Source organism: Humulus lupulus, chromosome 6 (genome assembly GCF_963169125.1).
Source record: "Humulus lupulus chromosome 6, drHumLupu1.1, whole genome shotgun sequence".
In the NCBI taxonomy this organism is placed as follows: Eukaryota; Viridiplantae; Streptophyta; class Magnoliopsida; order Rosales; family Cannabaceae; genus Humulus; species Humulus lupulus.
This window is the reverse complement of record NC_084798.1, coordinates 166315809-166334160: the sequence shown is the minus strand read 5'-3', so window position 1 is coordinate 166334160 and position 18352 is coordinate 166315809. Positions and strand designations below refer to the sequence as shown.

Here is an 18352-nt window from a genome sequence, read left to right as displayed (position 1 = left end):
AACACATCAATTATTTTAACTCTGTGACAAGTACTTGTGCTATATGGAAGCTTCAATGCTTTGTATATGTTGAACTTCACTTCTTCATTATTGAATCTGAGCGTAAGCTAATCTCCTTGAACATCAATAAGTGCTCGTCTTGTAGCCAAGAAAGGGCGACCAAGTATAATAGGAATTTCTTGGTCCTCTTCCATATCCAAAACCACAAAATCTGCTAGAAGTATAAATTTGTCTACCTTTACCAATACATCTTCAATTATTCCTCTAGGGTAGGTGAGTAAGTGGTCTGCTAACTAAAAAGTAATGGTTGTGGGCTTTACTTCTCCTAACCCCAACTTCTTGAACACGGAGAGAGGCATACGGTTGATACTAGCTCCAAGGTAATAAAGAGCTTTGTCAAATGAAGAACAACCAAAGATGCAAGGGATGGTGAAGCTACCCAGATCTTTCACTTCTGGGGTAATTTTCTTTAAAGGATTGCACTACATTCTTCAGTCAATTTCACAATGTCAAAATCTTCGAGTCTTCTCTTCTTTGACATTACTTCTTTCATGAATTTCACATAATTTGGAATTTGTTCGAGAGCATCTGCAAACGGAATATTTATGTGAATCTTCTTCAAGATCTCTAAAAACTTTGCAAACTGGTCATTAATCTTCTTTTTCTGGAAGCCCTAAGGGCAAGGTAGTGGTGGCTGATATGGTGGAGGCAAGTCTTTCTTCATTGTCGTTTCATTCAAACTCTCCTTAGCTGCTTGTTCTTCCCTATCAACCACTCGCTCAATTAGCTTGTCTTTCTTCTCACTAGAAACCTTCTTTTATGCACCTTCTTTACCCTCTTCAATAGTTTTGCCACTCCTTAGTGAAATGTATTTGCATTGCTCCTTCAGGCTTATTACAGTGTCACTTGGAAAATCCCCCTTCTGATTAGAACTGACAGCATTGGCTAATTGGCCCACTTGAGTCTCAATTTTCTTCATTGAAGCACCCATGTTAGTCAAATGGGTCTCTATGTTGTCGAGTCTTGCCTCATTTTTACCAAACCTCTTATTAGACTCCATGATAAATGTGCCCAAGATATCTTCTAATGATTGCTTCTTCTCTTATTGTTTTTGAGTATTTAACCCAAGAGGTGGTTGTAGAACATTTTTAGCATTGGCATAAGAGAAATTCTCATGGTTACGCAATCCTGGATGATAGTAATTAGGTACATTGTTGCTTCTGTAGTTGTTATTGAAGGGATGGTTGGTCATATATTGAGCTTGCTTTAACTGATGATCATACTCTTGCGATAAAGAAGCTGCTGCCACACTTTCCATGACCGATGGAGTACCTTGTGTTGATAGGGCAACCACTTGATTTTGTAAAGCAGCAATCTAAGCATTCATCGATGTAATCTTGTTGACTTCATACAACCCTGCTACCTTCTTTGCACTCAATCTCTCACTGGGCCACTGATAACTGTTTGTAGGCATTTCTTCCATTAAGGCAAGAGCCTCATCTACAGTCTTGGCCAATAATGCACCCCCAGCCGTTGCATCAATAATAGTCCTAGTTGAACCATTCAACCCATTATAAATGAGTTGTACTTGCATCTATTTCTGGTATCCATGTTGTGGGCAGCAGCGTAATAAGTCTTTGAACCTTTCCCAAGCTTCATAAAAGGGCTCTTATTCTTTCTGTTGGAATTGCCCAATTTCACTACGCAGTTGAGCAGACTTTGATGGAGGGACATTTTTTATCAAAAACTTCTTAGCCATTTCATCCCATGTTGTGACTGATCCAGGCTGTAAAGATTGTAGCCAAATCCTCGCTCTATCCCTCAAGGAGAAAAGGAAGAGATGCAATCGGATGGCGTCATCAGTAAGACCATTCATTTTGACAGTGGCGCATATCTCCATAAAAACGCCGAAGTGAATGTTGGGGTCCTCAGTAGCTAGACCCCCAAACTGATTTTGTTGCACCATATTGATTAGTTTTGGCTTCAGTTCGAAATTGTTGGCCCCAATGGTAGGATTGACAATTCCGGTGTAGTTGTCATTAACAATGGGCATACAAAAATCTCGGATTGCCCGTTGTACTGGAATAACCAGAATTGCTGGAGCTACAGGTGGAACTTCGTTGTTCCAATTGTTGTCGTTATTAGTATTGTCCATCCCATTATTGGTCATACTAGTTTCTTTAGTTTTCTTCTTGGCTTTCAATAAACATAGTGTGCACTCGATTTCAAGATTCAAAGGCTCGATAGGGGTAGAACTCCTACTCCTTCGCATATACTGTAAAACCAAGCACAAACAGTAATGTTAGTTGCTGAAATAAAGAAAATCTAATTTAAAATCAAGACTTATAGCAACAATATTAGCAAAATTAATTTTTTTATTCCCCGACAACAGAGCCAAAAACTTGATACTGATTTTTCTACTGCAAGCATACAATGTATTGTAATATAGTTTTTTATTCAAAGGATGTCGAACCCACAGGGAATAAATAGGTAATTCCACCAATCACTATACTTTCAAAGTCTATGAATTTAATTAGATAATTCGAAAATTAATTGAAACGAGAAATGTAAATGAACAAATGAAAAAAAATTAATCTTGGAAATTGACTTTATAATAAAAGAATGTACTAAAGTAATAATTTCACTATCTTAAATCATGAATCACGGTTTCTATATTATTCTAATTAATTCTCCTTATTTGTAATCTCAAGAACCCTAATGTAATGCATCTATCTTTCTCAAGCATACATGCAATTAATCTCAATTAATCAATATGATATCTTTATTGGCTATTAGTCAATAAATAAATCATTAAACAATTGATTCTTTTTAAGGAAATTCATAGAATTCAACGAATCCCTCGATCTCACAATCAGCCTATGTTATATCTCCCTAAGTCCAATCTAAGGCTATCTCTCTCAAGCATAAATCCTAGATTTCAATTCACAATAATGGTGGCCAAACATTAATATGATACAAATTAAAGCAAGAAGATATAAACAAATAAGAGGAATTTCATATGAATAATAAAAGAAATCTTAATCCAAAATCAAAATAGATCTATCAATTACTCTAGCATAAAAGAAGTTTAGTTCTTCATTCCAAACACAAATATAATAGAAATGTAGTTGTTCATAATTAAAAACTAAATAAAAAGATGAAGAGAATGAAACTAGATTGAATGATGATGATGTTGATGAAGTCTAGCCTCACTTCTCTCCAAAAATCTATCTCCAGGTCTAATCTTCCCAAACCAAAAAACTCCTTCTTTTCTCCTCCTCATCACGTTCAAAAAATAAGTTAATTAAAGTCTGCAGACGCATGGCGCTATGGCGCCTAGCATGCAGTGCAATTGCGCCATACTTATTTTTTCTGAAGTCCCGTCATTTGAACGCGGAGCACTTCAAATTCCACGAATGGTGCCATTGTGCCTCATACACGACGCTATTGTGCCAAAAATAACTTTCCTTGATTTTTTGTGTTTCTTGACCCGGTTGCTTCATGGTTTCGACACTTTGCTTAATTATGTGCAGTGTACTCCAAATTCACTAGAAAATTATCATTTTAAGCTCGACATTACGCACTACATAGAACACATCAAATTTATACAAAAACCTTAAGAAAAACATGATAGTTCATATTATTAATGATCACGAATGAGTGTACAAATGTGCACTCATCACATATTTCAAAATTTAAATTTTAAATTCAAAACTCAAAATTCAAATTAATGATCATCATTATCATCATCTTTTTAAAATTCAATAAATCAAAAACTATTTTGACTTACCAATTTTATTTTCTCCCACTCAAATAAAATAATTAATTTCAAAAATTAATTAATTTATTAATATATATATTTCAAAATTATATATTTAAATTAATAAACATATTTTTGAAAATTTAATAATTAATTCCAAATTAATTATTCAACCTCAATTATCATATAATTGTATATTTGACCCGAAGAATAAAATTCTTTTCAAATTTCCAAATTACAGATTTATCCTTGTATCAACTTTTACATTGATATGGTGTTGATAGAGCTACCCTGGGACCTATGGACCTATAATATCAAGCTCCAATAAATATTAGATTATTAATCAAAACTCTTTGATTAAATAATCATATTTATTAATCTCATGATTACTCCACTATAAATATGAGAATGAACTCTTGATAATTATATAAATATATTTACAGAGTACTTTATTAAAGAATAAAGTGTCCATTGATATAATCATTACATCAACATTAATCCTCTATTAATGGTTCATAATTAAAAGGGAATAAATTTACTGTTTTACCCTTTTTACTATATCTTGTTTCTAGTGTACCATTGACTTTACTAGTGAAGGTTGTGTCACAACAAGTTTGCAACGTGAGCGCTCATAACCTTTTCAGTTCCAAAAATCAACCCAATTGGGAACCATTATTCAATCTATAAGAGGGTATAGAATCCAAATATGTTAAACTATGTCACCAACCATATATATCATTAAGTCCCCAAAACAATTATTCTTAGCCTGATCATTCTAACAAACCTTAACGCATAAATCAAAGGATCAGATGATATATATAAGAGTTCATAGTAACCTCAGGATTAAGATCATAGTGTATATGATTATCGTTTGATGTGTTTGATTAATATTATGAAACGATGTTTAAACAATTATTAACAAATCACATTTGGTCTAGTTATATATATATCACTATATATAAAGTACCTTCACTAAAGTGTCTTACTACACTAATGACCCGGATCTAGGTCACTTGTATTCATAATACTAGCGAACTGTACTAGCAGTAATTAATCTAAAGATTCCATAACTTTATTTTACTACGAACTGTTTCAAGTTTATTATCTTAATCTTGATCCTCTCATACTGATATGAGATATATAATAATTCAATTCAATTATTTATTTCATTTAAAACATTTGTCAACTACAATTGCTTTAAGGACACTATTCCAACCAGAGGTCGCCTAGGAAGACAACATTGATCCAAGATTAGGCAAAGACAAGTTTGAGCTCCAAGCGTTGGAAGAGCTCCAGCAAATCAATATCGACCCAAAAGTACCTTCAAGGGTAGTAAAAGTTGGAAAAAATCTTGGAACCGAAAGGAAGAAGGAGCTAGTCGAGTTTTTTGAGAAATAACCTGGACATCTTCGCCTTGTCACATGAAGATATGGTGGGAATTAGTCCGAATTTAATAATTCATACTTTGAATCTGGATAGAAATGTGCCTGCAAAGGTACCGAAACGAAGGTTTTTGGGGAAGGAGCGATCAAAAGCTTTAGAAGAAGAAGTAGCTTGCCTACTTAAGTGTGGATTCATCAGGGAAGCAAATATATTTGACCTGGATTGCTAACCTTGTTTTGGTCCCAAAACCCAATGGAAAGTGGAGAACTTGCATTGACTTCTCCAACCTCAATAAGGCCTGTCCTAAGGATTGTTTCCACTACCTTGAATCGATCAGTTGGTAGACGCAACAACCGGTCATGAGCTCATGTCTTTCATGGACGCATATTTTGGATATAACTAGATCGTAATGAATCCTGTAGACCAAGAGCACACTAACTTCATGACTAAGCATAACATATACTGCTGCAAGGTTATGCCATTCGGGTAGACGAATGCTGGTGCAACGTACTAATGGCTAGTCAACAAAATGTTCATGAACCAGATTAGAAAAAACATGGAAGTGTATGTCAATGATATGCTCATTAAATCAAAGACTGCCAGTAAACATATATCCCATCTGGAAGAATGTTTTGGCGTGCTAAGGAAATATGACATGAAGCTAAACCCCCAAAAGTGCACCTTTGGGGTTTCATCGGGAAAATTTATGGGCTTCATAGTTAACACAAGAGGGATAGATGAGAACCCATAGAAGATCAGAACGTTATTAGAAATGCCCTCACCCAGGTCACGTAATGAAATACAGAGCCTAACTAGGAAAGTAGTGGCCCTAAGCTGCTTCGTTACAAAATCAACAGACAAGTCTCCCGTTTTATAACTTGCTCAGAGGAAACAAAAAGTTTGAGTGGACTGAAGAATACATATTTGTACGAACATGTCATGCAACACATCACCTACTAAAGTTTGATATTATCTACGAGACACTGCAAGCGATGCATCGCTTACAAGGAGTCGATGCAACGCCATAAAGGCAGGACTAACTTCTCAAAAGTGACCTTAAACACATCCAAATGCTCCCAAAATTTTTGGGCATCCTTAGATACCTCAATGTATCACTTTGAACTCAAAAATACAAATTTTAAATGCCTACAACAAAAAGTCAAATTTCACATCTTTATTATGTGAAACCATTAGGGTTTTACACCTAGCTTGTGCAATACCACTTGAGCTTTGTATTTTAACCAACCCTAACATTCCCCTGCTTGGTTAAATACAAACTTCTTTCTCTAGCTCAGATATAATGTTGGTGCCTAAAATAAAGTGTCTTTTGACTTGAAATTTACCTTAGTGAAAGTACCACAAAGTCTTATCAAAACCATTGATTGCTTAAAGCTTAAACCAAGTATTCCTTATGATAAAATTAGTGATACCTCACACACCTCTACTTGATCATTCATTTTCTCACTTTTCTTGCTTATCACTAATATGGTCATGTTCTCATCCTTTCATAAACTTTCTAGGAAGAAACTCCAACTCCCATGAGAGGCGGCACCACCTCTAAGTTCACATAGGTGACTTTCTTACAAAATCTTTGCTACCTTTAGATAGGCTTGTTACACTCAACTGTACTTCATTAAAATCCTTAGGTTTAACCCTCACTCAGTAGCAACCAACACTAATCATCTTGGATGAAACTCACAGTTGTTTTAGTGTTGAAACTATCCACTTATCAATGCCTTGTTCTTACCCATTGAACTATTTTCTTAGATGTTAAAAAAGTTGGAGTTTGGTTGCCATCATTGGTGAATATTTTATTCGAGGAGTTTTAGTCCCATCTCTCTAGATGCAGAACTTACTAACCTTCTCACAAGAGGTTTTGTAAATGGATCCGCTAAGTTCTCACCAGTCTTAACATATGAAATAGATACGATTTCATCTTGAGTAAGTTGTGTCACATATTCATGTCTTAGACTTGTATGTCTAGACTTCCTGTTATACACGATGTTATATGCTCTAGAGCAAGGTAGCTTGACTATCAAAACGTATCGAGATCGTTGATACCATATTCGCGGTAAAAGGGATGTCCACACGAGATCCCTAAGCTACTCGACATTTTTACCGGTTGTAGCTAAATCTATAAACTCAGCTTCAATTGTTGAGTGTGTCATAAATATAAACTTCTTTATATTTTACATAAACTATGGTTTTTCCTAAATCACGCGATTTATGTGGATAAATATTTCTATATTTTTTGTGTTTGTTTGAATTATTTTTATATTTTAATTATTAGTTTAATTTTTAAGTGCATTTGGTTGAGGGTAATGAAAATAAAAGAATAAGAATGGTAACGGTAATAGTAGTAATAATGGAATGGAATATAAATAGTAATGTAATTATATTATTTGGTTTGAGTTATGGAATCAATAGTTGAATAATGTGCATTATGGAACAAATAACTAACAACAATTCTATATGATTTGCCTTTCTTTCTAACTAATATTAATACTATCTTTTGCCTTTCTCTACATTTCAAGAAAAATTACATAATCCTCAACTCTACCAATTCATGTTTTACAATTACAAGGGAAGCTAATATAAGAATAACAAGTAGCATTTGCCCCCACACTGATAAAACAAGAGGGCGTGTCCATTATGGATGATTTTGAACTTAAATGGGAACTCAAAAAATTAGAATATCATTTTAGGACAATTCTTTTATAGGGGCTTCACTTTAAGCTCTACTGGTAGGACTCTCAGTGTTTCTCGACCCGTGAACAGTTTTCGGCACGACCTTTTTTATAACCGTGTATATTGTAGCTATTTAGAGCATCTTGCAAATTTTCAGAAAATTTCGAATAGTTTACAGTACCGAAAACTAGGTTCAAACATGTTGTTTTCCATGCGCATAAAAAAAAATTAGTCACGCGTGCAACAACATGTTTGAATCTAGTTTACAGTACCGAAAACTAGGTTCAAACATGTTGTTTTCCATGCGCATAAAAAAAAATTAGTCATGCGTGCAACAACATGTTTGAATCTAGTTTTCGGTACTGTAAACTATTTGGAATTTTATGAAAATTTGCAGGATGCTTTAAATAGCTACAATATACATGGTCATAAAAAAGCCGCATCGAAAACTGTTCACGGTTTGTAAACACTGAAAGCTCTACCGGTAAGGCTTAAAGTAAAGCCCTTATAAGAGAATTCCCTATCATTTTGTACAAATATATATAATGGCTCACAATAATCGGGAAATGTCACCTTCAATGCAAAGCATCTCTTGGTGTATTGTTCTACAAATCACAAATGAAACTTTTCAAGCTCAGTACAACTTTGTAAGTAGGCATATTACTAATTTTGTCTTGAGACCCACATGCATAAACAGTAGTTTAAATTAAATTTGCAACAATAACACAAAGATTTGAACTGAACTAAGCCTAGGAAACTTGAACAACAATATCCAAAAAAACAAATTGCTCACTGAAAAATATATCATACAACGATAGCACAACGGCAGCAACGACATGGGCACTACAGTAACAACACTTCAGCCAAGATATGGGTATAAAGCAACAGTGTTGGCGGCTAGGGTTGTAAAAGTTCATAATTGGAAACTTTAGTTTTATATTCTATATTTTCTTAATTTCTCTAAAAGAAAAAAAAAAGGTAAACTCCTATTAAAAGAAAAAAGCAACATCTGTTTAATTAGTAGGGTCATGCTAGTGTTATACATTTATTATTGTTTAGTAGAAAAATATTAGTTTGGCCTTGTGTTTTTTAGAATATTTTGATCAAAATTATATTTAAAGTACTATTTCAATTCATTTTCTAAAATACATCATCAAGCGTCAGACTCTATTTCAGACTTTCTTTACAGACATATAAGTCTAGATTGACACTTGTATACACCTTATTTGCTTTTAATTACTTAACCAAAATATTCATGTTATATTATTTAATTTACCCATCTATATACTCATAGTTTTCTCTTAGACTCTAATGTCGTTATATACAGTAGCAGTGCACTTATTTAATTTTATTCTAATAATTAATTAATTGAATGATTATATATATATAATTGTATATATATTTACCTTTTTCTTTTCTTTTCTTTTTTTCCTTCCTCTTCTCAATATCACATTCACATATATTAAAGAAAATGAGAAATTGAAAAATAAAATATATTTTCTCTATATATTTATTGTCTAAAAATTAAAGGATATAATTTTTTACTTTTTGAAAAATAAAAAGGCTAAAGAATAATTTTTTTAACCAATTAAGTAAATAAATCATTAATAATTTAAAATGAAATACCATTGTATAATTTTTGAATTGTAACTGTATATGGGATTAATTTAAAAATAAATCAATAAATAAGCAACTAAATATTAAGTTATGATTCAATGGTTAGAACATGTTGTGATTTTTTTCTATGTCAACTATAAAAGGAGATTTTTCTTTAATTAATAAAATTATATTTATTATTTCAAAAAATAGATTTTCCTTTATTAATTGTTACTTTTATGAGAAAAGGTAAGAGTAGTTTTCTTTACTAAATTTTAAATTTAAATAAATAATCTAATAAATATGTTTAAATTATGAAGCCCAATATTTTAAAAATAGCTTATTAAAAAATTATAAAAAATACTAAAAAGTAATTTATCATTAAATGTAAATAATATATATTATATGTAGCTAAATTTAAAAGTTCTTGGTAAATTATACCTACCTCGAGGGCATTTATATTTTCACTAGTACATATATATATATATATCTTATATATAATAAGTGTGAAAATAACGAAAATTTTTAGTTTTAAAGATTTTTATTTTTTTAATGTTAACTTTAACGAAATATTCTTATATTTAACAATAGTTTGTAAACACTTAAACTTAAATAAAGTAAAATAAATAATTAAAATTAGATATTTTTGAGATATTTTACAGTGATAATTATTTAAAAATAATAAATAATTAAAAAAAATGATATTTTTGAAATATTTTATAATGATAATTATTTAAAAATAATAAATAATTAAATAAATTGAAATATGATATTTTTGAGATATTTTACAATGATAATTATTTAATAATAATAAAATTATATGTTTTATAACTTAAATAAAATTTAATTAAACTTAAACTCACTTATTAGAATAATAATCATATTAAACATATAATATAATCTACTGTGAATTACTAACAAATTGCTTTTTTTAAATAACTAACAAGAAAGTTAAATTTAAAATCAACGTATAATATTTAATATTACATTAAACATATAATATATAATTTTTTGTTGTTACTCCCAAATTTAAAAACTAGAACAAACATAAACTTAAACAAAAATAAATAAATTATTTAATTAAAATAAGATATTTATTTAAAATTTACATGACATTAATATAAATTTAATAAAAATAGTTAATAAATTTTATAAATAAAATTAACCAAAATGCATATGACACGTTGCCCGTATCTAGTATATATATGTGTGTGAATGTGACGGTGAGAAAAGGAAGGAAAAAAGTTTCGAATAAAACAAGAGAAAACTACGAGTATATATAGATGTGGTAAACTAAATAGTATAAAATGAATCTTTTAGTTAAGTAATTAAAAAACTTATCAGTATACACGTGTCAAATTATACATATATGTGTGTAAAAGTGTCTGAAATGGGGTCTGGCGCTAGCCGTCCTTCTATCATTTAACAAAACATAAAGACCAATTACATATTCAGAAAAAACATTGGGAGCAAAATGATATTTTTCTTTGTTTATCTATATTATTTTTTTAGCAAGTGTTCTTCCTCTTATCATAAAAGCATCTTCAATAAAGTGCAAAATTAGTGATATATTGCTAAAATATAATTTACTTCACAAAAAAGTTGCTCCAATAGTATGCCAAATTTGATACATACTAAAATTTGTGCCGAATTCGACTTACAATATAACATGATGCATATTTTGCATCACCATAAATATTATACTTTTTATTTACTTTTACGTCATTTTATTATGTTAGTGCTATCTTTATTTATAGCTATTAAATGCTTAACTTTTCATCTTATTATTTTATTATTATTTTTAACTATCAACTATCAACGATCAAATATAAATAAAAATAAAAGAAGGTGCACTAGGGTGCTCATTTTTTAGGAGTGTACCAAAAAACTACCTTATATTAAATATTAATTTTTTGTGCCAAATATATTACAATATTTACATCTCTGGTCGGAGATGGTCTAGAGTAATATGTTGCTAAATTTGGTTTGTAATAAGGGTGTTCATTGGATCACATCCAATAGATTTAAGCCGATCTGATCCAATCCAATTATCCATTGGATGTTGGATTTTTACAATTGATCCAATCCAATTGAATTGAGTCACCCGATCTAATAGATAATTGGATTGGATCAGTTTCATCCACTAGATGCATCCCCTGGTTATTTATTGGATCATATCAGATATAGGGGTGTTCATAAAACCGCACACACCGCACCACACAGCACCACAATTTACGGTTTAGAATCCTCCGCAGTGCGGTTGCGGCTTGTATTTTTGTCAAACCGTGCGGTGCAATGCGGTTTGAGGTTTTAAATTTTATAAATGTGGTTCAAACGACATCGCACCGCATCATTATATATATTAACTTTTTATATTTTTTACCACATTTAAAATTAATGTATAAATATTTATATAGTAAAATATATACGATATTTAGAAAAAATATATAATATTTTATAGGATGTTAACACATATTCTACTTCAATATAAAAATATTATGCATTAACTAAAATCTTTACTTCTATATTACATTTTTTATTTGTTATTAGTTTGTTATATTTTTATTATTTTGCTAAAAGTTTATTAGTTTGATGTGCATTTAATTATTTTGTTAAATACTCTATGATTATGAGACTTATTATGAATATTTATTAATTATAATATTTAATTGTTAAATTATTTGGCGATAGTTATAAACCACCCACACTGCACCGCACTACACTGCATTTTTGTGGTGTGGTTTATGCGGTTTGAGATCTAGGCAGTGCGGGTTGCGATTTTGAAAGTTGCTCAAACTGCATATGAGGTGTGGTATAAAAAATTAGAGAAAAATCACACCACCCGCACCACGAATACCCTTAATCAGGTCCATCCAATCATCTAAAGTCTTTCTAAATCTAATTTTTATGTATATTTCAATTATAAAACACACAAATTAGTCATCCAAATAAAAATACTATTTAATTCTAATAATTTAGAAGTATACAATACAAATTCATCTAAATTAGAAGCATATATGTAATTGGATGATTATTGGATCGGTTCAGTCAGTTTTTATTGGATGTTAGACCCCCATCCAACAACCAGCAGATCTAATTTGGATTTTTAAAAATTGCATCCCATCTAATCGAATAGTAATTAGATATGTAATTTTTCGTGTTCAGTTATAATTAGAACGGTTGGTTGGAATTAGATTTGATATAATCTGCACACCATATATGCTCATGGAGTTGTCCTATTGATCAATGTTTGGAGTCAAAATACGGCACATCGTTTTATATCGAATTGTCGTTTAATTATGACACGTTATACCCTGCCTGCATCCTTCATCTTCTCCCTCCAAAAGCTCTCTTGAGTTTGAGAAAGTGTGAAACCCTAACTGAGCTTTCGATCACTCGGCCATGTCGTCGACCTTACTGGAAGTGACTAGGTCAGCTCATGAGGAGGTGGAGCGGCTCGAGCGCCTCATAGTGAAGGAACTCCAGACGGACCCATCGAGCAACAAGGACCGCTTGTTCCAGAGCCACCGGGTCCACCATATGATCGACACCATCACCGTCACAACTGAAAAACTCGTAAACCCTCGAATTTCACTACAAATTTCTTTCATTTTCTTATAATTCTGAAATCTTTAAGCCATATCTTCCTTTGGGTAATCTTGAATTACCATTATATCACAATGTTTTCAGAGCAAAAATAAATAAATTATATCACAATGTTTTGTTTATGTATAATTTGTTTGTCCTTTTTCTTCAGGTTGATATATATGAAGATAAGGATAATGCAAGGAAGGATGAGATTGCAGCTCTTGGGGGCCAAACCGCAACGGGAACCAATGTGTTTAGTGCATTTTATGATAGATTAAAAGAGGTATCAATCTAATTAATTATGCTTAAGCCTTTAGTTATTACTACTTTCATGGCTGCAATTGTGCTTATGTTTTCTGAGTTTTTTTCCCTTCAACGATTGAAATTGAGTTTCAATTTGTGGGTTTGTCTACAATTTTGAAAATGGTTGAGTAATAAAAACTATAAAGTGTTGACTGAGTAGCTGCTTTGAAAAAAAAATTGTGTCATGTGTTTGTTCCCATGTATGCAGATTCGTGAATACCATAGAAGGCATCCAGCTGCACGCGTTGTTGATCCTAATGAGGATTTTGAAGCGCTTCTGAAGGAGGAACCATTAATTGAATTCAGTGGGGAGGTAATATCTTCTTTCTTTTTCCCCTGATTTCGTATTATGTAGCGAAATTCTAGAAAGTAAACCTATGTATCCATTTTCATTGTGATTTGAGTATATAATGAATTGTGTACACACAAAATTACATTTGATGCTTACTGGAGTGAGTTCATCTTATTAAGTGTTTCTTTTTGGTTGTAAAATATGTTTTATTTTTTTTTGTTTTCAGGAAGCTTTCGGACGATATCTTGATTTGCACGAATTATATAATCAGTATATTAATTCGAAATTTGGCGATCATATTGATTACTCTACTTACCTTGATGTTTTTTCACAACCTCATAAAATTCCACGCAAGCTGAAGATGACAAGGTAGACTACTATGGTAGTTTTTTATTTTTTTTGTTTCTGAGTAGTTTAGATTTTTACATTAAATTTGAATGTTCGTATTTTTGGTTTGCTACAGGCAATACAGGGAATACATAGAGAATCTGCTGGAGTACTTAACATATTTTTTCCAGCGTACAGAGCCCTTGCAAGATCTTGATAGAATATTCTCGAAGGTTTTCTTAATATGATGCCTTCTTTTTCCTTTTCCTTTGATAGATCATTTAATTGATATGAACCTTTTTTTTTAAACAACATGACTGAAATTTTTGCATCTTGGTCACCCAATTTAATCTTTTTTTTAGTGTAAGCTGAAATAGGAATTAAGACTATTATTGGAAGTTCTAGGACACCCACATTTATCCCAAATGCTATAAATTCACTAGTATCAATAAGGCCGATTTTTGTTTTTTAATAGTCAGTGATGTTTTACGAGGACTTTTAAAAATTGCTTTATTCTAAAGGACATACTCCTATTTAGTTTTTATATCATGTTCAACTCTTCTATTTGCAAGATAACTTATGCATGCTGTTTTGATTTTTCTCCTACAATCCCATTTTGTTGCATAGCTTATAACAGAATTTGAAGAGCAATGGGAAAATGGTCTAATAGAAGGATGGGAGGGTGAAGGTCAAGGAAATGGACTTATACCGGATTGGCATGCTGTGATTGATCTTGATTATTATAACTCAGTTGAAGAGCTGATGGTAGTGGGTCCTGAAAAATTAAAAGAGGTAAAGGCTATTCTTTGGAATCATTGCTTTGCAGGCAGTATGAAGTTTAGAGTAGTGGATACTATTTTTTTTTCCTTTCCCTGACTTGGTTATGTAAGTTTATTTCCTCTTTCATTTTTTGCTGGATTCTTTGATTTCCTTACTAGATACCAAGTATACTAACTCTAGAATTATCTTACCGATCGTCTCAGATTCTCTTTTTGGCTTACATTTTTTTTTTGGTTAAAAAGCTTGATATTGTATGTACATGTTCAATTTCTTTTCATATTTTCTTTACCTAATATTTTTCTTGCTTCATTTCTGTGTTTAAATTGTCTCAGGCATTGTCAGCATTAGGACTGAAGACAGGAGGTACAGTTCAGCAACGTGCTGAGAGACTTTTTCTAACAAAGGTGATTGCACTCCTGATTCTCTCTCTCTCTCTCTCTCTTTTGTTAAGTCAAATAGGGAAGGGGAAGGAAACTATTAGTTATGTGCCCTGTTTGTGCTATTGTTACCCTTGTTTATTTTTGTTTGTGCATTTGGAACTTCTAAATATTTCACCGTTGCAGGCTATTTGATTGGGATGATATTATACTTATTCACAAGAAAGTTTAAAACTTTCTGGTCACTTGATGAGTGACTCAAAAAACTCTTTTTAATATTTGTGTTCCAAGTTCCAACTATTGATTATTGTTCATTACCTTGTATATTTATTTGGAATCCCTTTTCCAGCCCATCTATTAAATTTGGGAGCGAGCCCTTTTTCCCGAGTTCAACAGAGTTCTGTACAGGTCTTTTTCTTTCAATTTTCTTAAGCTATTTCATGCCCTGTCTGACTGGTATTCGTGGCTATAAAGTGATTGCTCTTGTGATAGTTTATGTTTACACACCATACAATGTTTTAGATTGGAGCATCTTGTTGTGGCTGACTAGGCTGTAATTCAGATGATAACCAATTCTCTTTTATTAATTTAGATTTTTTTTCAAATATATATGAATATAAACCCTTATCTAATGGATTTTTACAAATCATTTATTCCTTTCATGCAGGATACACCTCTTGAAAAGTTAGATAAGAAACATTTTGCAAAAGGTTCACGTGTTCAAGAGCAAAATGGGGTTGCTGCAGCTAATAGTTTTAAAGAAATTGCTCTGATGGAGGCAAAAATAAACAAACTTTGCGAGTTACTGGAAGAGGTTAGCCTTTTCTGCATAATGTTCTGTCCTGTTTCCTGCCTCCATCTCTCTTGCCCACCTCTTATAAACTCAATATTTTAATGTTTTCTTTGACATTATGCAGACAATTGATCGAACAAGAGACAATATTGTGAAGAAGCAGGCTCTGACCTATGAGGAAATTGAAGCAGAACGTGAAGAGGTGAGTGCTTTTACAACTTTTGAGGATAAAATGAGATCAAAACCTAAGGGGATATCACACATAGAATTCTTAGGTGGCTACTTTGTAAATGCTTGAATATGGTCTAATTTCGATGGTGAACACATAAATATAAGCTTGTCACTGAGTTTGCTCTGATTTCTAATTTCAAAATTTGCATGCTAATCTCTTGCAGGAAGATACACAGGCTGACACTGAAAGTGATGACGACGATCAGCAGATATATAATCCTCTCAAATTGCCAATGGGTTGGGATGGGAAGCCTATACCTTATTGGCTGTATAAACTTCATGGCCTTGGCCAGGTAATGTGGATTTTCAATATGGAATTTAGAAAGTCAGCCATTTTATCTTTAGAGTTAGTTTGTTCATATACATTTTAATAACTTGTTTTAAGTTCATGAGATTATAACTATTTTTGCATCCAGGAGTTCAAGTGTGAGATATGTGGGAACTACAGTTACTGGGGCCGTCGTGCCTTTGAGCGGCATTTCAAGGAATGGCGTCATCAACATGGGATGCGTTGCCTAGGCATACCAAACACCAAGAATTTCAATGAGATCACATCTATTGAGGTATGTATCAATTTCTAGATATTTTGTTGTGGCGATTTTTCTTGTTATATCTTGGGTGTGTTACATCACCCCTTTTTAAAATCTACATAGGAGTGCTCTAATTAATAATTTTATTTGCTCAATTCATTATATTTATCAAAACCTAGTGGTGTGAGTGCTTTAGCTTAAGATGGTAGTCAATATTTTGAAATAAAAGGATTCATCATAGGCTGTTCTGGTTCTTTTACATATTGGTTGTAATATGCTGTCCCCTATTTGGGGTCAAGGACAAGAAAATTAAGCTGGTATTTTAAAATTTATTATGTTAAATTTAAAGCGATAATGGAGTGAGGTATTTGATTGATTGAGATTAAAAGTTGTAATAGTCACCTTATCTTACAGATGGTGATGGTAGACTATCAAAAAGTCAAGATATATAATTTACTGAAAATAACTCTTAAGCAGTTTTATTGAGTGCGTTAACCTGGAGAGGTATCCGTTAATTTTCATTTGGTGTTAACATGGTAAAATCTATTTGCGGTTTGTAATATTATCTGATGACAGCTGGAGGAGGATTGCATAGTGGCAGCAACCCCTGATTAATTTTTACTGTAAATTATTGAAGTAATGAATCATTCTGTGATGCAGGAAGCAAAAGAACTATGGAAGAGGATACAAGAACGACAAGGAGTGAACAAGTGGCGACCAGATCTTGAAGAAGAGTATGAAGACAAAGAGGGTAACATCTACAACAAGAAGACATACACTGATCTTCAACGTCAGGGACTGATATGAGAAAAGCAATTGTCCAGGAAAAATCTAGTTGCAGGATTAGCATGGTTTGCCCCTCTGACTTGTTACCAGCATAGTTATTTTGGCCACTACTAATTGGAGCTGGGGAATGCTGGACTTGTAGATTTTGTGTACAACTCGCCTAATATTAGATTGGTTTAGTGTTCCGTTAAATGTATCGGAAAACTACAGGAGTGCTGGACTTTTTTTCTTTTTATTTTATAGCAAACAAGGAGATATTGCACTGTTGGCCCATTAATTTGTTTCAAACGAGGAGATATTCGAGAATTTAAAAGAGGGAGGAAATGGAAGAGAAAAATGGGTGGAAAAAAAATGTGGGGCTCACCAACTTCTTGTTGTTTTTTTCTTTGAAGCAACCAATTTTTATTCTTTCAAAAATGGAAAGAAAACTTTTACTATATATGTTAATGAAATTACCTATCTACTCTTATTTTTAATTTAAAAATTTTTATATAAAATTATTCAATTGTAATTTTACTTTTATTTTATTATCTTCCGATAAGTTATACATTCATTCCATAAATTAAAAAATACGTCCAATTTATAAAAAAGAAATTATTAAAAGTACATCCTCATTTCTAAAAATATTAAAATTATTATTTTTATTTAAATTAAGCCATTTTAACCTCTAAAAATTATGTTTCAACACTAATAAAATTTTCTACTAGAAAAATCATCTAAGTTTATTATATATATTTTTAATTAGTTTTGATATACTTGGTGTTATCCAAAAAACAGGCATGGATGACATGGCAGACGTTTAGTACATGTGGCTGACATCTGGCAGAAGTCTTGTTCGACCATCGACCAGAAAGATGTCTATGGCACAACGCTCAATCTTTGTATATGACTAGCTTGGTCGTATACTCGCTATATTTG

At 31.9% G+C, this 18352-nt stretch overlaps 1 protein-coding gene and 1 non-coding gene across 2 annotated transcripts; both read left to right on the top strand.

The window, feature by feature from the left end:
• The first annotated feature begins 1604 nt into the window (after positions 1 to 1604).
• LOC133787527 (small nucleolar RNA R71) lies at positions 1605 to 1711 on the top strand. Its single transcript, XR_009872544.1, has one exon. It is a non-coding gene; the product is annotated as a small nucleolar RNA R71 (small nucleolar RNA).
• An 11003-nt stretch (positions 1712 to 12714) lies between these two features.
• Positions 12715 to 17711, top strand: LOC133782692 (splicing factor SF3a60 homolog). The gene is made up of 12 exons (XM_062222046.1): positions 12715 to 13003; positions 13185 to 13298; positions 13527 to 13631; positions 13837 to 13979; positions 14074 to 14170; positions 14565 to 14729; positions 15050 to 15121; positions 15762 to 15908; positions 16012 to 16089; positions 16283 to 16411; positions 16535 to 16681; positions 17309 to 17711. Exons 1-12 carry the CDS (start codon positions 12830 to 12832, stop codon positions 17453 to 17455), a joined length of 1518 nt encoding a protein of 505 aa, XP_062078030.1. The 5' UTR covers positions 12715 to 12829; the 3' UTR covers positions 17456 to 17711.
• The last annotated feature ends 641 nt before the right edge of the window (positions 17712 to 18352 follow it).

Coding starts and splice junctions, on each gene's coding strand:
- LOC133782692 (XM_062222046.1), top strand. CDS start 12,830: ATGTCGTCGACCTTACTGGAAGTGACTAGGTCAGCTCATGAGGAGGTG. Junction 13,632..13,836: donor TAATTGAATTCAGTGGGGAG/GTAATATCTTCT, acceptor TTTTGTTTTCAG/GAAGCTTTCGGACGATATCT. Junction 14,171..14,564: donor TTGATAGAATATTCTCGAAG/GTTTTCTTAATA, acceptor TTTGTTGCATAG/CTTATAACAGAATTTGAAGA.